The sequence below is a fragment of the Ranitomeya variabilis genome, chromosome 4 (genome assembly GCF_051348905.1).
Source record: "Ranitomeya variabilis isolate aRanVar5 chromosome 4, aRanVar5.hap1, whole genome shotgun sequence".
In the NCBI taxonomy this organism is placed as follows: Eukaryota; Metazoa; Chordata; class Amphibia; order Anura; family Dendrobatidae; genus Ranitomeya; species Ranitomeya variabilis.
In genome coordinates, this window is record NC_135235.1 from 722614966 (window position 1) to 722640645 (window position 25680).

The window sequence follows — 25680 nt, forward strand, 5'->3', positions numbered from 1 at the left end:
CATAGACGCCTAAGTCTCAAAAATTGCCCGGTTGGAATGGCATTGATGACATGTTTGGGATGTGCTGAAGAGGCATGTAACAATGAATTAACGGCCGTTTTTTTACGAAAAATATCGGTTTGTAGGATACCGAAATTATCACGTCGAATTGTGACATCTAAAAAATCGACATGGTTAGAATCAAAATTGCATGTTAATTTAATATTGAGTTGATTACAATTTAAAACACTAATGAAATTTAAAAGCTCATCGGGAGTACCACGCCAAATAAAAAAAATATCATCAATAAACCGAGTCCAAAAAACAACTCGTTCCATGGTATCCGTAGAGAAAAGCTCCCTCTCCCACAGCCCCAGGAACAGGTTGGCATAAGAGGGTGCACAAGCTGCACCCATTGCTGTTCCCTGGAGCTGCAGGAAGAAGGAGCCGGGCGGATGTGTTCAGCGGCGGGGCATCTGCGCACACGCCGCATTACATCACCCGGTACTCAGAATCTGGTTTTTTGATTGGTGGCCATTTGCTTAAATATGCACACCCTGGGCTTGATTGTATACGCCCCCCGGAAGAAGGCTTAAACGCCGAAACGTACGTAGGGATCCAGGAGCATTTGGGTATGAGGAATCTTTTATTTTTGCATATGCACTTTGCCAGGTTATTGCTTTTTTTGCTTACTTAGCACTACGAGACTCCACGGGCTTTTGGCTGTGTTTTACACAGACTATATATAGTCTCAGGCACTGCAGCACTTTATATGGGTTTTTTTAGTTGTTTATAGGATTAATAGGATATATATATAGTCCTGGAGCATATGATATAGGACTTTTTTTGCACAAACTTAATTTATTATTGCACTTTTAGCACTTTTTTGTGGATGCATCACATTTTGTGAAAATTTAGTTTGCTGCTATGCACATATCATTGCACTTTATTTGTAATTTGCACTTTTGTTAGATGTTTTGGTTCTTTCTAGGATATATGTGTCTTTCCTTATTTAGCACTAGTAATCCATGTATTTTGTGGCTGGAGCATTTATATGTAACATCATTTTACACAGTCAGATATACACATATTAATTTTGTATACATTTATTCAAGAGTCCCTTGTGTCAGTTTTTTAATTTTTATTGCAAATACCTGGATTTTCTGTATTAATATAATTTTTGTATGTTCCCATACCTAGAGATTTATTATTTATTGTGCTTCTATCAGCTGTTATATTTACTTGATACTTTTTAATATTATGATTGAATAAAAAATTATTTTAATTAATATTTATTGTCTTTTTTGCACATAATTCTTGGGAGGATTTGTTTGACAAGTGTGACTAACCTGTCAATCAGTTTTCCAAGCGATGCTACAGATCGCTTGGAAAATGCTAGCATTCTGCAAGCTAATTACGCTTGCAAAATGCTAGTGTTTAGCGGGAAAACACATGCCAATTCCGCATGCGTTTTTCCCGCGGCAGGGAGTTCGGGAATTGCCGTTGAAATTTCCGCAATTACGGACGTGTGCACGTCCTAACTGTTGTTCGGGGCCATTACATCGCCAACCTGCTGCCGTGCCACAACATGGCCGTTCCATCGCCATCCTGCAGCCATGCCACCTCATTGCCTGGCTAAGGCCGGACCATCGCCAGATACTCGCGTTACTTTGTCAATCTGGACTTCTGTTCGTGCTCACATGCTTTATTTCACTGACTATCCATGTGCTGTCCTGCTGCAAAATCTCCGAATAAACTTCAGTCTCAGCTTGATAAGAGAATTGTCTACATATTTTTCCCGGCTCTCCAAGCTCTCAGTAAGGACTTTCCTACAGGGGGTTGTATTAGTTTGAATGAAAAAAAATTGAATCCTTGGAAGGAGATGATGACTTTATTGTATTTTATGTATAACAATAACATATAAGGATATCATGTAACATTGAAAACATCAAAATATCTGTTCTACTGATGTCTCTTCATAAAAACTTAATTGTGTAATGTTCTTAATAAAAATGATCTAATAAAAAAGGGTGTCTTATAGTCCAAGAAAAATTGTAAGTTTTACAGTAATTTCCATTTCTCATTCAATTATACATCTGTCTGTTATGTTTTTGTACAATTTGTCAATAACTTACATAGTTTGAGTTATTTTTGATGGTTAAGAACATGAAAACATATTCTCCGCTGTGTGAATTCGATGATGTGTAACAAGATGTGATTTCTGGTTAAAACATTTCCCACATTCTGAACATGAAAATGGCTTCTCCCCTGTGTGAATTCTCTGATGCTTACGCAAATCTGATGCATAGTTAAAACATTTCCCACATTCTGAACAGAAAAAAGGCTGCTCCCCTGTATGAGTTCTTTGATGTATAACAAGCTGTGATTTCAGGATAAAACATTTCCCACATTCTGAACATGAAAAAGGCTTCTCCCCTGTGTGAATTCTCCGATGCCTAAGCAAATCTGATTTACGTTTAAAACATTTCCCACATTCTGAACAAGAAAAAGGCTTCTCCCCTGTATGAGTTCTTTGGTGTATAACAAGATGTGATTTATTTTTAAAACATTTCCCACATTCTGAACATGAAAAAGGCTTCTCCCCTGTGTGAATTCTCCGATGCCTAAGCAAATCTGATTTATGTTTAAAACATTTCCCACATTCTGAACATGAGAAAGGCTTCTCCCCTGTGTGAGTTCTTTGGTGTATAACAAGATCTGATTTATTTTTAAAACATTTCCCACATTCTGAACAGGAAAAAGGCTTCTCCCCTGTGTGAGTTCTCTGGTGCTTAAGCAAATCTGATTTCTGGTTAAAACATTTCCCACATTCTGAACATGAGAAAGGCTTCTCCCCTGTGTGAGTTCTCTGGTGCTTAAGCAAATCTGATTTACGGTTAAAACATTTCCCACATTCTGAACAGGAAAAAGGCTTCTCCCCTGTGTGAGTTCTCTGGTGCTTAAGCAAATCTGATTTCTGGTTAAAACATTTCCCACATTCTGAACAAGAAAAAGGCTTCTCCCCTGTGTGAGTTCTTTGGTGTATAACAAGATGTGATTTATTTTTAAAACATTTCCCACATTCTGAACAAGAAAAAGGCTTCTCCCCTGTGTGAGTTCTTTGGTGTATAACAAGATGTGATTTATTTTTAAAACATTTTCCACATTCTGAACAGGAAAAAGGCTTCTCCCCTGTGTGAGTTCTCTGGTGCTTAAGCAAATCTGATTTCTGGTTAAAACATTTCCCACACTTGGAACAAGAAAATCTGTTCTCTGCTGTGTGAATTGTTTTATGTTTAAGAAAATACTTTTCAAGGGGAATGTTATTTCCATATCCTGAAGGTGAAAACAGCTTCTTTGATTTAGGAGCAGTTCGTTTTTTAATGCTTATTTTGTGACTTTGATTTTCCTTAGTAGTCGGTAACGAATCAGAAGACAGAACCTGTTTCAAAGGGTCAGATGACAGATCTTTGCTGTGAAGGGATGATGGTATATCTGGCGTAATGACATTCACATCAATTGCATCCTGTGTGATCTCAAGAGCATCTGATTTAAAAACTGAAGATGTCAGCTGCCCCTCTGATCTCCTGGTACAGTAATCTGCTAAGAATAAAACCAATTATTTTTCAATGAAATATCCTCAAAATAAGTATTTTTAAACATTTTTACGTAATCCCCAAAGAGTGGTTTGCACGTTAAAGACCGGGCTAATATTTACAATTCTGACCACTATCCCTTTATCAGGTTATAACTCTGAAACGCTCCAGTGGATCCTGGTGATTCTGACATTGTTTTCTCGTGACATATTGTACTTAATGACAGTGGTAACATTTCTTTGATATGACTTGCGTTTATTTGTGAAAAAAAAACAGAAATTTGGCGAACATTTTGAAAATTTTGCAATTTTTCCAACTTTGAATTTTCATGCCCTTAAATCACACAGATCTGTCACACAAAATACATAAGTAACATTTCCCACATGTCTACATTACATCAGCACAATTTTAGAACTACATTTTTTTTTCGTTAGGGAATTATAAGGGTTAAAAGTTGACCAGCGATTTCTCAATTTTACAACACCATTTTTTTTTTCTTTTAAAGGACCACATTACATTTGAAGTCACTTTGAGGGGTCTACATGATAGAAAATACCCAAAAGTGACACCATTCTAAAAACTGCACCCCTCAAGGTGCTCAAAACCATACTCAATAAGATTATTAACCCTTCAGGTGCTCCACAGGAATTTTTTGGAATGTTTAAAAAAAAAAAAAAGTGAACATTTAACTTTTTTTTTCCACAAAAAATGTAATTCAGATCCAATTTGCTTTATTTTACCAAGGGTAACAGGAGAAATTGAACCCTAAATGTTGTTGAACAATTTGTCCCGAGTACGCCGATACTGCATATGTGTAAACCAGTCCAGTGTAAACCACTGTTTGGGCGCATGGCAGAGCTCGGAAGGCAAGGAGAGAAGTTTTACTTTTCAATGCAAAATTGGCTGAAATTGAAATCAGACGCCATGTCGCGTTTGGAGAGCCCATGAAGGGACTAAGCAGTGGAAACCCCCCACAAGTGACACTATTTTGGAATTCAGACCCCTTAAGGAACTTATCTAGATGTGTGGTGAGCACTTCAAACCCCCAAGTGCTTCACAGAAGTTTATAATATAGAGCCGTAAAAATAAAAAAACATTTTCTTCACAAAAATGATATTTTCACTCCCAATTTTTTATTCTCCAAAGGGTAACAGGAGAAATTTGACCCCAAACTTTCTTGTGCAATTTGTCCTGAGTATGCTGATACCCCATATGTGGGGGTAAACCACTATTTGGGCGCATGGCTTAGCTCAGAAGGGAAGGGGTGCCATTTGACTTTTCAATGCAAAATTGGCTGGAATTGAGATCGGACGCCATGTCGCGATTGGTGAGCCCCTGATGTGCCTAAACAGTGGAAACCCCCCAATTCTAACTCCAACTCTAACCTTAACACACCCCTAAACCTAATCCCAACCCTAACCATAACCACACCCCTAACCTGAACACACCCCAAACCCTAATCCCAACCCTAACCACACCCCTAACCTTAATCCCAACCATAACCCTAATCACACCCCTAACCCTAATCCCAACCATAAACCTAATCCCAGCCATAAATGTAATCCAAACCCTAAGGCTTAACCCTAACCTTAGCCTTAACCCTAATCCTAACTCTAATGGGAAAATGGAAATAAATAAATTTTTTATTTTATATTTTTTCCCTAAGGAGGTGATAAAGGGGGAGCTTGATTTACTATTTATATCAGGTTTTTATATCTGGTTTTTATGTTTGGCAGCTCTCACATGCTAAAAGACGCTTTTTATTGCAAAAACTATTTTTTTTCTTTGCATCACCATATTGTGAGAGCTATAATTTTTCCATATTTTGGTCCACAGAGTCATGTGAGGTCTTGTTTTTTGAGGGACGAGTTGACGTTTTTATTGGTACCATTTTCAGGCACATGATCTGTTATTGTTACGTTTTTTGGGAGGCAGAATGAACAAAAACCAGCAATTCAGGAATTTCTTTTGGGTGGGGCGTTTATTCCATTCCGCGTGTGGTAAAATTGATAAGGCAGTTTTATTCTTCGGGTCAGTAGGATTACAGCGATACCTCTTTTTTTTTATGGTGCTTTTATACAGTAAAAACTATTTTATGTAAAAAATAATTGTTTTTGCATCACTTTATTCTGAGAGCTATAACTATTTTTTAACCGATGGCGCTATATGGCGGCTCGTTTTTTGCAGGACAAGATGACTTTTTCAGCGGTACCATGTTTATTTATATCTGTCTTTTTGATTGGATGTTATTCCACTTTTTGCTCGGCGGTATGATGATAAAGCATTGTTTTTTGCTTCGTTTTATATTTATTTTTTACGGTGTTCACTGAAGGGGTTAACTAGTGGGACAGTTTTATAGGTCGGTCGGGTTGTTATGGTCAGGGATTACCAAATATCTGTACTTTTATTGTTTTTTTTTTATTTACATAAAGAAATTTATTTATTGGAACAATATTTATTTTTTCCTTTATTTAGGAATTTAAAATATATATATTTTTATACAGTATATATATATATATATATTTTTTTTTTTTACTTTTTTACTTTGTCCCAGGGTAGGACATCACTATATAGTGTCAGATCGCTGATCTAACACTTTGCACAGCAATATGTCAGATCAGCGATCTGACAGGCAGTGCAGGAGGCTTCTCAGCGCCTGCTCTCAGCAGGCACTGAGAAGCCACCTCCGTGCAGGACCCAGAAGGACCTCGTGGCCATCTTTGATCCGGGGGCCTGCAGGGAGGAGACACTCGGAACACTGTGATCACATCGCATTGTTCTGAGGGTCTCAGGGAAGCATGCAGGGAGCCCCCTCCCTGTGCGATGCTTCCTTATGCCACCGCTACACTGCAATCTTGTTTGATCGCAGTGTTCCGGGGTTAATGTGCCGAGAGGGGTCCGTGACCACTCCTGTCACATAGTGCCAGATGCATGTAGAAAAGCCGCGGAGACACCATCACGTGTTTCTCAACGCGTGCCCTGGAACAAAACAGATAAGGCAGAAATATGACCTTTGAGGGAACTAAGCACCAGGCCTGAGTCCAGACCAGCCTGAAGAAATTCCAGAATGGTCATAATGGACAAACCGAGAGGAAAACGACCGCGGTCCCTGCACTATGCGAAAAATGATTTCCAGGTACGGTGATAAATGCGCACGGATGTAGGTTTCTGTTATGATCCCAATGGCAGAGGATCTCTGATATTCCGGCAAGATAGCAAAAATATAAATACTGCTCTAGGGAGGTGGAAACTGGGCTAACCGCATACCTGATCCTGACACAAACAACTAAAAGTAGCCGGTGAACGTGCCTACGTTGGTTCTAGACGTCTCGAGCCAGCCGGAGAACTGACTACCCCTAAAGGGAAAAAATAAGACCTCGCTTGCCTCCAGAGAAATTGAACCCCAAAGATATAGAAAGCCCCCAACAAATAATAACAGTGAGGCAAGAGGAAAACACAAACGTAGAGATGAACTAGATTCAGCAAAGTGAGGCCCAATAGTCTAGACAGCAGAAAATAGATAGTGGACTATGCGGTTAGCAGAAAACCCTACAAAACATCCACGTCTGAACATTCAAGAACCCCCACATCGACTGACGGTGTGGAGGGAGAATATCAGCCCCCTAGAGCTTCCAGCGAGTCAAAAATCAAATGTAAAGCAAGCTGGACAAAAACACTGAATAATGCAAACGATCCAAATTGTACAAAACAGACTTAGCTTTTCTTGCATGAGGCAGACTGAAAGGAATCCGGAGGAGACCAAATAGGTCTGGATACAACGATGCCAGGCAAGAGACTGAGTCCAGAGGAGACTCAAATAGGAAACACCCGCTGCTTAACGACACAGCTGGAGCTCAGGCCTGCAACAAGACATACCTAACACAATACCGTTAGTGACCACCAGAGGGAGCCCAGAAACACAGTTCACAACAGGTTTCCGAGCGCTAATCATGGTGGAAACCACTTTTTGGGAAAACCCAGCTTGGGTTAGGACCCAAGATTCAACAGCCATGCCGTTAAACACAGGGCCCCCGAGTTCTGGTGGCAAATCGGGACCTGGGAGAGTAAATCTGGTCAATCTGGAAGACACCAAAGAACGTTGATGACGAGCTGCACCAACTCCACGTACCACACCAGGCGTGGCCAGGCTGGAGAGACAAGGATCACTGGAATTCCTTCCATCTTTAACTTTCTGATGACTCTCAGGAGCAAAGGAAGTTGGGGAGGGACACGTAAGGAAGAGGGAACTGATGCCACGGAAGGACCAGTGCATCCACCCCAATGGCCTCTGGATCCTGGGACCAAGCTATGAACTCGGGCTCCTTGGCGTGTAGTCTTGATGACATCAGATCGACGTCCGAAGTCCCCCAGCGATGACAAACCTGCTGGAAGACCTCCGGATGCAGTGACCACTCCCCCAAAGCGAGACCCTTGTGGCTGAGGAAGTCTGCCGCCCAGTTTTCCACACCCGGGATGTGAACTGCTGAGATGACAGAATTTTTCCTCTCAGCCCAATGGAGAATGTGCTTCACCTTGCACATTACCGCACTGCTGCGGGTGCCCTCCTGATGGTTGATATATGCCACAGCTGTGGCGTTGTCCGATTGTATGTGGATGGGGTGACCCACTAGGAGGTGATGGAACCATCTGTAACAACTCTACTGGCATCACGGCATGGCCTCTCATCTCTCACACTATCTTACCCACTGCTCCAGGCAATGATGTGGTTTCTGTTTCTCGCCAGCTCCATATTCTGTGTCTCTGCTTTCTGCATGCTTCCTGGCTGTGTACATAGGGCGCCTGAACTCTCTGGTTCTTATGGGAATCAGGTGCATCTGTCTAATCTGTTCCTGAACAATTGCCAGGAGGCCTTCAGTATTTAGTGCAGCTCCACCCAGAGGTCTGAGCCTGTGCAATGTGTTAGCTCAGTTTGTGCTTAGCGTCTGAGCTTGCCAGGCCTTGCTCTGTGTTACTCCCTCTCTGGAGGCTTTACTCTGTATTCTTGCCTTGATCTTGTTGTCCGCCCTCCAGGAGGCAGAATATCCTGGTCCCTGTGTCTTTGTTTCTTGTCTTGTTCCATTTCCTTGTCTGAACTTAGTCTTACCTCGGTCTCCTTGTCTGTGGCTTCCTTCCCTGCTGTGTATTTCCTCGTGTTCTCAGTCTGCTTACACTCCGCACTATTGCGGCTCTGCCTGCTTTGTACCTTTGTAGCTTTACCTCTGCTCCGCACTCCTGCGGTTCTGCTCCTTTCTACTCTGCTTATCTTCTGCTGATGCAGTAATCTCTTGCTGCATCTCCTCTCCGCACTCCTGCGGTTCTGCTCCTTTCTACTCTGCTTTGCTGCTGCAGAAAACTCTTGCTGCAGCTCCTCTCCCCATTCCTTGTGGCTCCGCTCTGCTTAGCTTCTGCAGCTGCAGTAATCTCTTGCTGCAGCTCCTCTCTGGATTCCTTGCGGTTCTGCTCTGCTTTGCTGCTGAAGAAACCTCTTGCTGCAGCTCCTCTCCACATTCCTTGTGGCTCTCCTCTGCTTAGCTTCTGCTGCTGCAGTAATCTCTTGCTGCAGCTCCTCACCATATTCCTTGTGGTTCTGCCCTGCTTAGCTTTTATTGCTGCGCTATCTCTTGCTGCTCTACTGTTCCTATCCACAGCCTTGCGGTTCTCTTCCAGTCTGAACAGGTCCCAACTTTTTCCTTCATACCTCATTCCTTTCTGCTTGTTTCCTTTTCTGCACTTCCTGTGTGAACAGGTCTCTACCTGTTGCTCCATACTACATATCCGTACCTGCACCGCCAGTGTGAACAGGTCCCTACCTGTTCCTTCACACTACAAATCCGTACCTGCACATCCAGTGTGAACAGGTCCCTACCTGTTCCTTCATACACCACATCAACAGCCCTGTGTTCTCTGCCGTGCCTGCCAGCCCTGTGTTCTCTGCTGTGTCTCTGCCAGCCCTGTGTTCTCTGCCATGCCTGCCAGCCCTGTGTTCTCTGCCGTGTCTCTTCCAGCCCTGTGTCTCAGCCGTGCCAGCCTACTCGTCTGAGTTTCAGCCGCGCTCTTCTGCCAGTCCTGCCTGATGCCCGCACCTGTCCTAGTGTTCCTGTTCTCCAAGTGGGTTCAGCAGCCACAGCCAGACACCACCCTGGAGTAGCACCTGGCAACTGCCTGCTGCAAAAGCCTGACCTCACCATCAGAGACTACAGTGAAAACCCAGGCAGCTGTCATAGTCACGCCCCTTCCAGGGTAGTCTGGTTTGTGGCACAGTGGGGCCACAAACCCCCCGAGCTCACGCCCACCAGTCAGGGCGTGAGCGTGACACCGTCGCAGGATGAACCAAATCAGCCAGATGTCCAGAATCTTGATCGGGAGAAGTGCCTCGCTAGGAGACCAGAGTCCCTGGGCAGTGTGATGCCGCAAGACAGCGCCCTAGCATAGAAGACTGGCGGCGGTGGTGACCATCAGCCATTGGACCTGAAGGAAAGATTTACCTTGGGTGAGGGATGACCGCAACGTCCACCACCTGAGCACCTGCTTGACCCGTGGGGACAAGCGGCATAGCCGGTCGAGAGAGAAAAAATGGGTTCCTGTCCCAGGCTGCTAGAAGTGCATGCTGTAGAGGCTGAAGATGCAACTGGGTGAAAGGAACAGCTTCCATTGCTGCTCAGAACCCCCATGCAGAATCGGATGGAGAGGATGTGGGCGACAAAGTACCCGGGCTCCCCGCTGAAGGGCTAAGACTCTGTCAAGGGAGAATCGCCAACCCTCGACAGGTGTCCAGCAGGGCTGTGGAGTCGGAGCCCATTTTGATGGAATTGGAGTCAGTATAAAATGGACCAACTCCGACTCCTAAAATATATAATAAATTGGGTACAGTAGTTCAATACAGTTTGTGGGGAATATTTTTTTCATAAGAATTTGGGAAAGTTATAAAATGTCCTATAAATGTCTGTCCTATTCCTGATCTAAGTTCTAGACTTTTAGCGGAGATGAAACTGTGCTGCAGTTTATGTTCAGGATACGTATTTAAGCTCCTCCTCTACAGATAAGGGGAAAAAATAAACACACAGGGAAGGAAAGCCTACATTCATCTCAGAATTTCTGGGTGAACAGGAAAGCAGGATTAAAGAGGTAAGTAATTCCTAAAGCATATCTAAACTTTCAATAAACTGTGCATAAATCAATAGTCCAGTATATGTTGTCTATGTATGCTTCATGTTTTAGTTTGTTTTTCCTCTTAGCTCATGTTTGGAGAAATTAGCTGCTCTGATGACTTATATACACTATACATACAGTAGAATATAAGGGGAAAAAATGTTTTCTAACATCTCAAATTCGGAAATACAGTGACACGATCGATGAGGACGTATGTATGTGTATGTGTGTGTGTGTGTGTGTGTGTGTGTGTGTGTGTGTGTGTGTGTGTGTGTGTGTGTGTGTGTGTGTGTGCGCGTGTTCTGGATTGTGATTCAGCACAGATATTACTACAGAAGAACAGCAAAATGATTCTTCACAATCAGATGATCTTGCTGAAGCTGCTTCACACCTCTTTCCTATTCATCACATGCGCTGTGTTGTGCACACGCTGCAGCTGGCAATAAGAGAAAGTCTGCAAGGGGGACATGCTGGAACTCTGACTAGCAAAGTGGGGAAATTGGCTATTACTACCAGAACCCCTAAAATTGATTCCATCTTGTAGAGACTTGCTGGAAAAGGGGCAATTGTGGATCAAGCCACTCGGTGGGGCAGCACCTATTTAATGATTGAGCAATTGCTTGAGTTGAAACCCTTCCTTGTAGATATGGCCAACCTTCAGGTAACACTACATGAAGGTCAATAGACACAGGTGGCTGAATTGAAGGAATTGCTTTATCATCCATTTACAGTGACTAAAAAGTTACAAGCTGTGGATTTATCTCCTGGCATTTTTATAAAGGAGTGGAAGAACTTGTTGTTTTGCCTGTCCCAAAGAGGAGGTTTAATCGCAGATGTCATTGCTGCTTCATTGAAACGGAGAGTGACACTGCTATTAGAAAATAATTTTTTTCTGGCAGCTGTTTATGTGGACCCGAGTCATCGTATATTGCTGGATGATCAACAGCTTACTAAAGGAAAAGAAGCTTTGATTGAGGTAGCAGATACCACCTGTATGGCAGGATTGCTTCCACAGTCCAGGTCCTGCGCTGTGGCAGTTTCCATACCGTGACGCACACAGTTGGTAAGTGTGGGCCCGGGACGCGGTACGGCGTGTGCGACGGCACTTTAAGCGCTATCACCATGGCCTCCCCTTTCCCCTGGGCGTGTTCCGGCCGGCGTACAAAATTTAGGCCCCAGCTTGGGCCTATTCTAGGCCACAAAGCGAAGCTCCGCCCCATCTTATGACATCACGGCGCCATATCTGCCCTCCTCTTGGCACGTCTTGCACACGGCGAGACTTCCCAGTGCAATTCTCAGCGGCCATCTTTCCCCACCAGCTGCATATCCATACATGAAGCCTGGTCACATATGGTGGCACTCCCCACAGTCCCTCTGCAATTGGGACAGCGGACTCTTTCAACAGGCCGGCTCTCTTCTCGTACAGCCTTCCTGTACCTCAATAGGAAGACCACTTACTCAGGGCCACAGGATCGGGGTAAGATCTGTGGGCTGTGCCATATACAACTCATTAGCCCTTCTCTGCAATAGTCACTGGGCCTTACAACACACTATACTCCCTATTTGAGCATATCAGCAGGATCAGGGACATTCTGGGGTGTACCATGTCACTCTCTAAGACCTTCAAAAAGGCTAACAAAACACATTGTTTTTCACATCTTGTATCACCTGCCAGTATGCATTACCACGGGGACACATTACTCCACTCTGCAAGGCCTGTGATCCCAAGTGCGCTCAGGAGTCTTCTGCCACCACCGAACCCAATGTACCTAGTCCCCCTGAGTGGGCTTTGTCACTGTCACAGTCCATGGCTTCTCTGACTAATGCATTTGAGTCCCTTCAGAATCCTGCCACGGGTCAGGCAGAGGGGTAGCACTAACCACGTCATCGCACCCTCTGACCTGAGCATCACTGCAGTAGACGCTGAAGACGGCACCGGAACGAGGAAAGGTGACTATGCGCAGCGCTCCCCTACCCCATTATGCTCACCTGCTCCTGACTAATATTTTTGTGGGGGCACCACAGGAACAGATACTACGGGATCCTATCCTTGACCTATAAATATTTAGCATAAACTCTAAGAAACAAGACACAGTATAGGCCATACAAAAAATGAGGATCACCATAACGCCTGGATTAGGCAAAAACAACTCAGCTTTATTACAAATGACATACAGGACATTAACATATAAAACCAATTAAAACTTTTACATACACAGAGCCCATAATAATTAATATCATAGGCTTCTATATGAACAGCATGTTACTGGTATGTGCATAATAACAGCAGCGGCAATACGACGATGTATAAATGCGGCCACCCTATACTGGTCATGCATAAAAAGTACTGAGTTCGTATAGAACTTACAGAGATGATATATACCTGTAATTAGTGGCCAAGGGGTGAACGTAGACCTAGAAGACAAATGCTCCCCCATAATAAAAAACTGCAAATGATAGACAGAGTACCAGTAGGTGGCAAAAATGAGAATCTTAGAGCCCAACTAGTACATGCAATGCTGCAACAGATTAACAAGCCAATCCCCGGAGCCACAATAAATTATGCATGATACCCCATGCTAGCAAGATCAGGCACTAAAACAAGCGGACGCCCAACGCGTATCGCCACACAGCGGTGGCTTCGTCAGGGGTGCTATGGCTATACATGTTAAGTCTCTATTTTGCCGCTGCTGTTATTATGCACATACCTGTAACATGCTGTTCATATAGAAGCCTATGATATTAATCCCCATGTTTCTAGCACAGGTGCTTGCCTTATTAAGGGCTCTGTGTATGTAAAAGCTTTAATCGGTTTTATATGTTAATGTCCTGTATGTCATTTGTAATAAAGCTGAGTTGTTTTTGCCTAATCCAGGCGTTACGGTGATCCCCAATTTTTGTATGGCCTATACTGTGTCTTGTTTGTTAGAATTTACTCACCTGCTCCTGGCGCGGTCGCTGCAGGTCCCTGGTTCCCCAGCTTCTTCCTGTACTGAGCGGTCACCGTTACCGCTCATTACAGTAATGAATATGCGGCTCCACCCCTATGGGAGGTGGAGCCGCATGTTCATTACTGTAATGAGCAGTACCATGTGATCGCTCAGTACAGGACGAAGCTGCGGTGTCGGGGAACCAGAGACCTGCAGGGACCGCGCCAGGAGCAGGTGAGTATTATTAGACAGCCCCCACTCCCCCTCCCCTGCCGACCCCTGGGTATGACTCTAGTATAAGCCGAAAGGGGGACTTTGAGCCCCCCCAAAAAAATTATATATATACACACATAGTAACAAAAAGCAATCAGAAATCTGCGTGAGATGCAATATCTGTTTTTTTTTTTGTTTTTTTTTAAATTGCGTGTGTTCCTGCATAATTTTCATAACCAGCAGAGGGAAAGCCGAGAGCCGATCAGCCGACAGCTATTGTTAATATTCTGGGAGGGAGCCAATAGCCAAAGGTTTCCAGGCTATTAACCCCATAACCCCCGAAGCTTTTTTCGGTTTTGCGTTTTCGTTTTTTGCTCCTTTTCTTCCTAGAGTTATAACTTTTTTATTTTTCCACCAATATGGCCATGTGAGGCTTGTTTCTTGCGGGACAAGTTTCACTTTTGAACGACACCATTGGTTTTACCATGTCGTGTACTAGAAAATGGGAAAAAAATTCCAAGTGCGGTGAAATTGCAAAAAAAAAAGTGCAATCCCACACTTGTTTTTGTTTGGCTTTTTTACTAGGTTCACTAAATGCCAAAACTGACCTGCCATTATGATTCTCCATTACGAGTTCATAGACACCAAGCAGGTCTACGTTCTTTTTTATCTAAATGGCGAAAAAAAAATTCCAAACTTAGTTTAAAAAAAAAATAAAAAGTGCCATTTTCCGATCCCTGTAGAGTTCTCCATTTTTGTCGTGGCGACCAAACAAAAATGTAATTTTGGCATTTTTACTTTTTTTTTTTTCTTGCTACGCTGTTTAGCGATCAGGTTAATCCTTTTCTTATTATTGACAGATCGGGCGATTCTGAATGAGGCGATATCAAATATGTGTATGTTTGATTTTATTTTTATTGTTTTATTTTGAATGGGGTGAAAGGGGGGAGCGATTTGAACTTTTTTTACGTTTTTAAAAACTTTATTGCTTTTGGCAAGTAATAAATAGGAGACTAGAGACTGCCATATCCCGATTGGCTCTGCTACATAGAGGCGATGTTCAGATTGCCTCTATATGGCCGGGGTCACACTTGTTACTGTGATGCGACAAACTCGCGCGAGTCTCTCGCATCAATACCCGGCACTGCTGCTGGCACTTGGGACCGGAGTGTGCGGCTGCATGTATTTCTATGCAGCCGCACACTCCGGTCCCGAGTGTCGGCGGTAGTACCGGGTATTGATGTGCGAGTTTCTCACATCACATTGACCCCGGCCTATAGCAGACTTACTGACTTGCAATGAGCGCCGAACACTGGATGGCGCTCACAGCAATCCGGCACTGACAACCATAGAGGTCTCCAGGAGACCTCAGGTTGTCATACCAACACACTGGTGACCCGCAATAACGTGACATGGGTCACCGCTGTGCGTACTTCCGGCCCAATGGCCGAATGCGTGTTTTAAATGCCGCTGTCAGAGTTTGACAGCGGCATTTAACTGTTCAATACAGCTGACGTGCCGGGAAAGATGTGGGCTCACCGTTGGAGTCCACATCAAAGGGAAAGTGTCCGTACATTTATGCCCGATGTCGGAAAGGGGTAAAGGACTACCATGGAGTTACAGACTCAGATAACTCAGGCAGGATGAATCCACCACAATCAAACTATCATACAGATGAACAGGTAAAAAATACCGGATTACTTACCGGTAATGCTTTTTTATAGAGCCCACGACAGCACCCACTAGAGAGAGGGGATCCGCCCCTAGGAACAGGAAACCTACAGAGAGATAAAAGGGGCGACCCCCCCTCGCTCCTCAGTTGTATTTCAGAGAATAGGAGGAACCGCCGCCAGGTTTTAGTTAATAGGCTCAGTAATATGTACATATTCACAAACTTATACTATACCGTCCTACTATTAATACCTCATAACCACGGCACCTTGTGCTACTATAAAAAGGGAGGGATGTGAGTGGGTGCTGTCGTGGGCTCTATAAAAGAGCATTACCGGTAAGTAATCCGGTATTTTCTATTCGCCACGACAGCACCCACTAGAGAGATTTACAGAGACTATAATTTGGGTGGGTTTACCGTGTCAAGGACCAATATTACAAAGGTTAGATAACAGGAGGAAGACAGGTCTAATCTATAGTGCTTATAAAAAGTACTAGGAGAAGACCAGGTTGCAGCCTTACATATAAGGTCTATTGGTATGTCTGCCTTCTCCGCCCAGGAAGCCAACAAAGCCCTTGTAGAGTGTGCTCCCACATGTAGTGGTGGATCTCTCTTCCTTTAGCTTTATATGCCAGAATTATGGCATCTCTGATCCAGCGTGATAATGTATTCTTTGTGACTTTAGAGCCTTTGTTCTTACCCTGGAAAGACAGAAAAGAGAGCCCTACTCTTTCTCCAGTCCCTAGTCCTTTCTAAGTAGGCTAGAATAGTCCTCTTAACATCTAGGGTATGAAGTTTCTCTTCCTCTGGAGTTGAGTGATCTTCATAAAAAGTAGGCAGGAAGATCTCTTGGGATCTATGAAACTTAGTAGCAACTTTAGGAAGATAGGTAAGGTCTGTCTTTAAAATTATTCTGTCAGATGTTACTGATAAAAACTGAGGGTCTATTGACAAGGTTTGGAGATCGCTCACTCTCCTAGCAGATACCAATGCTGCTAACAATACTGTCATGGTTCTCAAATGGCAAGAGAACGTAGTAGAGCATACAAAAGGACTAGCTCTTGGAAGATGGGAACTCGAGCTGACCGTGAGCTAAACCTACCGCACAACTAACAGTGGCCGGGTAGCGTGCCTACGTTTTTATCCCTAGACGCCCAGCGCCAGCCGGAGGACTGACTGACCCTAGCAGAGGAAAATACAGACCTGGCTTACCTCTAGAGAAATTTTCCCCAAAAGGCAGACAGTAGCCCCCACATATATTGTCGGTGATTTCAGAGGAAATTGACATACGAAGTATGAAGATAGGTTTAGCAAATTGAGGTCCGCTTACTAGATAGTAGGAAGACAGAAAAGGGAACTTCACGGTCAGCTGAAAACCCTTTCAAAACACCATCCTGAAATTACTTTAAGACTCTAATATCAACTCATGACACCAGAGTGGCAATTTCAGCTCACAAGAGCTTCCAGCTTCAGAAATATTCAATCACAGAGAACTGGAACAAAAATGCAAAACAAACTTAGGACTACAAGTCCAACTTAGCTGATAGTAGTCTAGGAGCAGGAACATGCAACAGAAAGGCTTCTGGTTACATTGATGGCCGGCATAGAAATGACTGAGGAGCAAGGCTAAATAGAAAACTCCCACATCCTGATGGAAACAGGTGAACAGAGGAGATGAAGCACACAAGTTCAGTACCACCAGTGACCACCGGGGGAGCCCAGAAACCAAATTCACAACAGTACCCCCCCCTCAAGGAGGGGGCACCGAACCCTCACCAGAACCACCAGGGCGATCAGGATGAGCCCTATGAAAGGCACGGACCAAATCGGAGGCATGAACATCAGAGGCTGTCACCCAAGAATTATCCTCCTGACCGTAGCCCTTCCACTTGACCAGATACTGAAGTCTCCGTCTGGAAACACGGGAGTCCAAGATCTTCTCGACAACGTACTCCAACTCACCCTCAACCAACACCGGAGCAGGAGGCTCAACGGAAGGCACAACCGGTACCTCATACCTGCGCAACAATGACCGATGGAAGACATTATGAATAGAAAAAGATGCAGGGAGGTCCAAACGAAAGGACACAGGGTTAAGAATCTCCAATATCTTGTACGGGCCGATGAACCGAGGCTTAAACTTAGGAGAAGAAACCTTCATAGGGACAAAACGAGAAGACAACCACACCAAGTCCCCAACACAAAGACGAGGACCAACACGACGACGGCGGTTGGCAAAATGCTGAGTCTTCTCCTGGGACAACTTCAAATTGTCCACCACATGCCCCCAAATCTGATGCAACCTCTCCACCACAGCATCCACTCCAGGACAATCCGAAGACTCCACCTGACCGGAAGAGAAACGAGGATGAAACCCCGAATTACAGAAGAAAGGAGAAACCAAGGTGGCAGAACTAGCCCGATTATTGAGGGCAAACTCCGCCAAGGGCAAAAAGGCAACCCAATCATCCTGATCCGCAGACACAAAACACCTCAAATAAGTCTCCAAGGTCTGATTAGTTCGCTCGGTCTGGCCATTAGTCTGAGGATGGAAAGCAGACGAAAAAGACAAATCAATGCCCATCCTAGCACAGAACGCTCGCCAAAATCTAGACACGAATTGGGTTCCCCTGTCAGAAACGATATTCTCCGGAATACCATGCAAGCGAACCACATTTTGAAAAAACAGAGGAACCAGCTCGGATGAGGAAGGCAATTTAGGCAAGGGAACCAAATGGACCATCTTAGAGAAACGGTCACACACCACCCAGATGACAGACATCTTCTGAGAAACAGGGAGATCAGAAATAAAATCCATGGAGATGTGAGTCCAAGGCCTCTTCGGAATAGGCAAGGATAACAACAATCCACTAGCCCGAGAACAACAAGGCTTGGCCCGAGCACAAACATCACAAGACTGCACAAAACCTAGCACATCTCGCGACAGGGAAGGCCACCAGAAGGACCTAGCCACCAAATCCCTGGTACCAAAGATTCCAGGATGACCTGCTAACGCAGAAGAATGGACCTCCGAGATGACTCTACTGGTCCAATCATCAGGAACAAACATTCTACCAGGCGGGCAACGATCAGGTCTATCCGCCTGAAACTCCTGCAAGACCCGTCGCAAGTCTGGGGAAACAGCAGATAATATCACTCCATCCTTAAGGATACCTGTAGGTTCAAAATTACCAGGGGAATCAGGCTCAAAACTCCTAGAAAGGGCATCCGCCTTCACATTTTTAGAACCCGGTAGGTATGAAACCACAAAATTAAACCGAGAGAAAAATAACGACCAGCGCGCCTGTCTAGGATTCAGGCGCCTGGCAGACTCAAGATAAATCAAATTCTTGTGGTCGGTCAATACCACCACCTGATGTCTAGCCCCCTCAAGCCAATGACGCCACTCCTCAAAAGCCCACTTCATAGCCAAGAGCTCCCGATTACCAATATCATAATTTCGCTCAGCGGGCGAAAATTTACGAGAAAAGAACGCACAAGGTCTCATCACGGAGCAGTCGGAACTTTTCTGCGACAAAACCGCCCCAGCTCCGATTTCTGAAGCGTCGACCTCAACCTGAAAAGGAAGAGTAACATCAGGCTGACGCAATACAGGGGCGGAAGAAAAGCGGCGCTTAAGCTCCCGAAAGGCCTCCACAGCAGCAGGGGACCAATCAGCAACATCAGCACCCTTCTTAGTCAAATCAGTCAACGGTTTAGCAACATCAGAAAAACCAGTTATAAATCGACGATAAAAATTAGCAAAGCCCAAAAACTTCTGAAGGCTCTTAAGAGAAGAGGGTTGCGTCCAATCACAAATAGCCTGAACCTTGACAGGGTCCATCTCAATGGAAGAGGGGGAAAAAATGTACCCCAAAAACGAAATCTTTTGAACCCCAAAAACGCACTTAGAACCCTTTACACACAAGGAATTAGAGCGCAAAACCTGAAAAACCCTCCTGACCTGTTGGACATGAGAGTCCCAGTCATCCGAAAAAATCAAAATATCATCCAGATACACAATCAAAAATGTATCCAAATATTCACGGAAAATGTCATGCATAAAGGACTGAAAGACTGAAGGGGCATTTGAAAGACCAAAAGGCATTACTAAATACTCAAAATGGCCCTCAGGCGTATTAAATGCGGTTTTCCACTCATCCCCCTGCTTAATTCGCACTAAATTATACGCCCCACGAAGATCAATCTTAGAGAACCACTTGGCCCCCTTTATTCGAGCAAACAAATCAGTAAGCAGTGGCAAAGGATACTGATATCTAACCGTGATTTTATTCAAAAGCCGATAATCAATACACGGCCTCAAAGAGCCATCTTTTTTAGATACAAAGAAAAAACCGGCTCCTAAGGGAGATGACGAAGGACGAATATGTCCCTTTTCCAAGGACTCCTTAATATATTCCCGCATAGCAGCATGTTCAGGCACAGATAGATTAAATAAACGACCCTTTGGAAACTTACTGCCCGGAATCAGATCTATAGTACAATCGCAATCTCTGTGCGGAGGTAGTGAACCAAGTTCAGGCTCCTCAAAAACGTCACGATAATCAGATAAAAATTCCGGAATCTCAGAGGGAATAGATGACGAAATGGAAACCAAAGGTACGTCCCCATGAGTCCCCTGACATCCCCAGCTTAACACAGACATTGCTTTCCAGTCGAGGACTGGGTTATGAGATTGCAGCCATGGCAATCCAAGCACCAACACATCATGTAGATTATACAACACAAGGAATAATCTCCTGGTGATCCGGATTAATACGCATAGTTACTTGTGTCCAGTATTGTGGTTTATTACTAGCCAATGGCGTGGAGTCAATACCCTTCAGAGGTATAGGAACTTCCAGAGGCTCTAAATCATACCCACAGCGTTTGGCAAAGGACCAATCCATAAGACTCAAAGCGGCGCCAGAGTCGACATAGGCGTCCGCGGTAATAGACGATAAAGAGCAAATCAGGGTCACAGATAGAATAAACTTAGACTGTAAAGTGCCAATTGAAACAGACTTATCAACCTTCTTAGTACGTTTAGAGCATGCTGATATAACATGAGTTGAATCACCACAATAGAAGCATAACCCATTTTTTCGCCTAAAATTCTGTCGTTCGCTTCTGGACAGAATTCTATCACATTGCATAATCTCTGGCGCCTTCTCAGTAGACACCGCCAAATGGTGCACAGGTTTGCGCTCCCGCAAACGCCGATCAATCTGAATAGCCATTGTCATGGACTCATTCAGACCTGTAGGCAAAGGGAACCCCACCATAACATCTTTAATGGCATCAGAGAGACCCTCTCTGAAATTCGCCGCCAGGGCGCACTCATTCCACTGAGTAAGCACAGACCACTTACGAAATTTTTGGCAGTATATTTCAGCCTCATCTTGCCCTTGAGACAGGGCCATCAAGGCTTTTTCAGCCTGAATCTCTAAATGAGGTTCCTCATAAAGCAACCCCAAAGCCAGGAAAAATGCATCCACATTGAGCAACGCAGGATCCCCTGGTGCCAAAGCAAATGCCCAATCCTGAGGGTCGCCCCGGAGCAAGGAAACTACAATCCTGACCTGCTGTGCAGGATCTCCAGCGGAGCGAGATCTCAGAGACAAAAATAATTTACAATTATGTTTGAAAGTCTGGAAGCGAGATCTATCCCCGGAGAAAAATTCAGGTAAAGGAATTCTAGGTTCAGATATAGGAGCATGAATAACAAAATCCTGTAAACTTTGAACCTTCGTAGCGAGATTATTCAAACCTGTAGCTAAACTCTGAGGATCCATTTTAATCAGGTGAAATCAGAACCATTCAAGGATTAGAAGGAGAGAGAGACGAAGGCTGCAGTAAGCAGAGATGCTAGAGAATCAACTAATGAGCAAACTCAGAAAAAAAGAAAAAAAAATTCTCTGCAGACTTCTTTTCTCTCCTTTCTTCTGCCAATTATTTTAACCCTTGGCCGGCCATACTGTCATGGTTCTCAAATGGCAAGAGAACGTAGTAGAGCATACAAAAGGACTAGCTCTTGGAAGATGGGAACTCGAGCTGACCGTGAGCTAAACCTACCGCACAACTAACAGTGGCCGGGTAGCGTGCCTACGTTTTTATCCCTAGACGCCCAGCGCCAGCCGGAGGACTGACTGACCCTAGCAGAGGAAAATACAGACCTGGCTTACCTCTAGAGAAATTTTCCCCAAAAGGCAGACAGTAGCCCCCACATATATTGTCGGTGATTTCAGAGGAAATTGACATACGAAGTATGAAGATAGGTTTAGCAAATTGAGGTCCGCTTACTAGATAGTAGGAAGACAGAAAAGGGAACTTCACGGTCAGCTGAAAACCCTTTCAAAACACCATCCTGAAATTACTTTAAGACTCTAATATCAACTCATGACACCAGAGTGGCAATTTCAGCTCACAAGAGCTTCCAGCCTCAGAAATATACTATCACAGAGAACTGGAACAAAAATGCAAAACAAACTTAGGACTACAAGTCCAACTTAGCTGGTAGTAGTCTAGGAGCAGGAACATGCAACAGAAAGGCTTCTGGTTACATTGATGGCCGGCATAGAAATGACTGAGGAGCAAGGCTAAATAGAAAACTCCCACATCCTGATGGAAACAGGTGAACAGAGGAGATGAAGCACACAAGTTCAGTACCACCAGTGACCACCGGGGGAGCCCAGAAACCAAATTCACAACACAATACTATCTTTAATGAGATATTTTTTAGTGAGGCTGTAGGAAGGGGTTCGAAAGGCCTCTCTGTTAATGCGTCGAGGACCAAACTTAGATCCCACTGTGGGACCTGAGGTATACAGATCGGTTTTGACCGTTCACATGCAGATATAAAACGGGATATCCACCTATCGCCTGCAATATCATAATTGAAGAGAGCTCCTAGAGATGTAATTTGTACTTTTAGAGTATTTACAGAGAGACCTAACTCAAGTCCCTTCTGCAGAAACTCTAATATTGGAAATATGAGTATTTCAGAAGAAAATTGTGCTGTGTGGAACTCGAGAAATTTTCTCCAGACTCTGACAAATTTTTGTAGTAGATGGTTTTCTACTTTTCATGAGGGTATCTATCAACCCTTTAGAGAATCCTCTAAGATTTAATAACTGCCTCTCAAACTCCAGACTGTCAAGTTCATTCACTTTACCTGAGGGTCGAAAAATTACCCTTGAGATAGCAGGTCCTTGGTCTGAGAAAAAATCCAAGGGTCTGTAATCGACATTGCCCTGAGCCATGAAAACCATGGCCTCTTGGGCCAAAATGGAGCCATCAACAGCACTCTTGCCCCTTCTTCCCTTATTTTTCTGATAACTATGAGTAGAAGATTCCATGGGGGAAAGGCATAAGCTAGACTGAATGTCCATGGAACCTGTAGGGCATCGAATATATCCGGATTGTCCTGTCTGCACAACGAGGCGAATGTTCTTACCTGTCGGTTGGATCTTGTTGAAAATAAGTCTATCTGAGGCACCCCCCATCGGGCAGTTATCAGTCTGAAGATTCTTCTGTTGAGCATCCATTCTCCTTGATGAAGGGTGTGGCGGCTGAGAAAATCGGCACGAAAATTGTCTATACCCCTGATGTGTACTGCCGATAAGGACACACAGAAAAAACATGGCGTCCCACAGGAAATGGCATTCTAACCCCGCGCCCCCGGAAGTTCATCCAACAACTTCCGGGACGCCAATGCTACTGCGCATGCGCGTGCTTCTCTGCGGCGCAGCTGAAAGACACCGCTACTGAGGGGTAAGCTCTGCACCTGCAGCCACATTACGTCCACCGCACACAACCCGGCTCTTTCCACCATGCGCGGCTGGAAGGTATCGTTACTGAGGGGGTTAGCGCTGCTGCGGCCATAAAGCGACCATCGCTCACATACATGCACTTACCGCTTTGTGCATCTTCTCAGCGGTGGAAAGTGCAACAGTGTCCCAGCAGGGAGATTGTTGAAAAAACCTCCAGGAATCGCCATAGTGAAACCAGAGATGAGGGGGGATTCAACAGGATCATTCCCCCGACTCTGTTACCCGCTCTGGAGCCCCTGCCACTCAGCAGAGTCGCACAGGCGGCAGTCCAGGCGGGTGTTCCTCTTCATTAGCAATCTTCAGAGAGTCTTCTCTGTGGGTTCCGATCTAGGAACAGGAAACCAACTGAGGAGCGAGGGGGGGCCGCCTCTTTTATCTCTCTGTAGGTTTCCTGTTCCTAGGGGCGGATCCCCTCTCTCTAGTGGGTGCTGTCGTGGAGAATAGAAAAAGACAGTTTTTTATTCCATGATACATCCCCAACAACAACAACGTATGTATGAGGGGAGAACTCCAACACTAAACCAGAGTTGCACTCATTTATGGTGGACCATTGGAGCCACTATGACTCCTGACCAGAAGAGTAGAGAAAGTATTAGTGCTCCAAGTTCAGGAGAGATTGTGCAGTAATCTGAATTCCTGAGGATTGAAAACATAATGGAATTTATGACATGGAGTGAATCTATGAAACCAGGGCTCGAGCCATGCCAACACAACTGCAGGCGAGAATAAATGTATATTACAGCCATCAGCCACGCACAGCTTAGAGATATATCATGGCACAGGTGTGATGTGTTTTATGTAGTTTATCACAATCCTCCTCAAAGTAGTCGGTTTTAAAAGAAATTGAGCAGTCAGGATAAAGGGAAACTGTGTTGCTATTGGACATTCACACTTGGCCTCACTGCACATTTAATGTTGTTGATCATAAAAGTGAAGTTTGGCCAGAAAGACTGGACCTAGTCTTGTAGGGACCATATGAGCACATTCAGCAGCACAGAAGGGAGAGAAGGGAGATTCATCCAATAAGATATCAGGGATCTAGCAAGCCAACAGCATCATTACCCTCCACTTTCTCTTACAGACCCATCATAATGTTTTCTTCAAGTGCTTTTCTAATTTGTGAGCACATTGTACGTACACTGTCATTTGGCTTTGCAGTTTACAGATCTGGACAGGAAACAGTCAGTGTCTTCTAATTTCAAGGGGGTAGGTGGATCCTCCAGGCTATATGTTCTATATAAAAGGGCTTTTAATGCCAAAAGTCATTTGAACAGTTTTGGATGGAGGAGAATGTTGTGGTCTAGAGGCAAAATGGTGATCACACGATTGTGATACGGCCAGACTACACCACCGATAAAGCAGCCACAGCCGGCGACTGGGAATAATCTGTGACTTCTCTGCATTTAGTGGTTACTACTCACCTGGGTAGTCATATGTAGGAATCTCCTCTTTACACCGCTCATCACCCCTCACATGTTTCTCTGCAGTATTAATATGGGTCAGATCTTCACCCTGAAACAAATATTGTAAAAGTCACAGACAGATGGAGAAGTCACATCTATGATCAGCTCTAATCCTGCCATCTCCACCGTTCTCATTACACAAGCATAAAACATATAATACTGGTGGATAAAACAACACTGAGCACAAGACCTTCACAGCCGTCTACACATCATAGGGGAGTTCTCATGACATCTTCTCTCCATCTACCTGATCATTCTGAGGAACATCGGGATCTCCTTGTTTACAGTCCTGTGGAAGAAGAGGACGGGGACATCTCTCTGGTGTTGTCCTCTTACTGGATAGATCTGGAGGAAACACATACAGGGACTGAATTCATTCTTTACATAGAGATAATTATAGGCTGTGTGTATTTAGTCCTGTCTATTACCTGGTGATGTGAGGGGCTGGGGAACCTCCATCATGACGTAATTGTACAGATCTTTGTGTCCTTCAAGATACTCCCACTCCTCCATGGATAAATAGATGGCGACGTCTTGACACCTCATAGGAATCTGACACATACAATGATACCGTCATCCCCCTGATCCCTTCATAGTGTTACTGTATAATGTCCCAGCATTCCCAGCAGTGTCACCTCTCCAGTCAGCAGCTCAATCATCTTGTAGGTGAGTTCTAGGATCTTCTGGTCATTGATGTCCTCATGTTTCAGGGGGTGAGGTGGAGGCTCCATGATTGGGCTCAGGGGTCTTCCCCATCCCTCAGACACAGGGTCCTGACAGCGCTCACTAGAGCTCTTCTTCACTACTGTGTAATCCTGGTTATGGAGAGACACATTAATAAATCTC

The 25680-nt window shown here is 44.4% G+C and overlaps 2 protein-coding genes across 5 annotated transcripts in view; one reads left to right on the plus strand and one right to left on the minus strand.

Moving 5' to 3' along the window:
* Nucleotides 1-25680, plus strand: part of LOC143766657 (uncharacterized) — a 1190188-nt gene that overhangs the window by 476236 nt on the left and 688272 nt on the right. The gene's annotated exons all lie outside the window — the stretch shown is intronic.
* LOC143766659 (uncharacterized) overlaps nt 1599-25680 on the minus strand; it is a 51435-nt gene continuing 27353 nt past the window's right edge. For 2 of the 4 annotated variants that reach the window (XM_077254487.1, XM_077254488.1), the window contains 5 exons: nt 25470-25649; nt 25263-25386; nt 25082-25179; nt 24793-24883; nt 1599-3582 (listed from right to left, as the gene is read on the minus strand). In XM_077254487.1, the coding sequence (XP_077110602.1) occupies nt 2138-3582; nt 24793-24883; nt 25082-25179; nt 25263-25386; nt 25470-25649 (1938 nt within the window). In that variant the 3' untranslated portion in view covers nt 1599-2137. The remainder of the gene's footprint in view (nt 3583-24792; nt 24884-25081; nt 25180-25262; nt 25387-25469; nt 25650-25680) is intronic. The other 2 variants (XM_077254490.1, XM_077254489.1) reach the window with 1 other exon arrangement.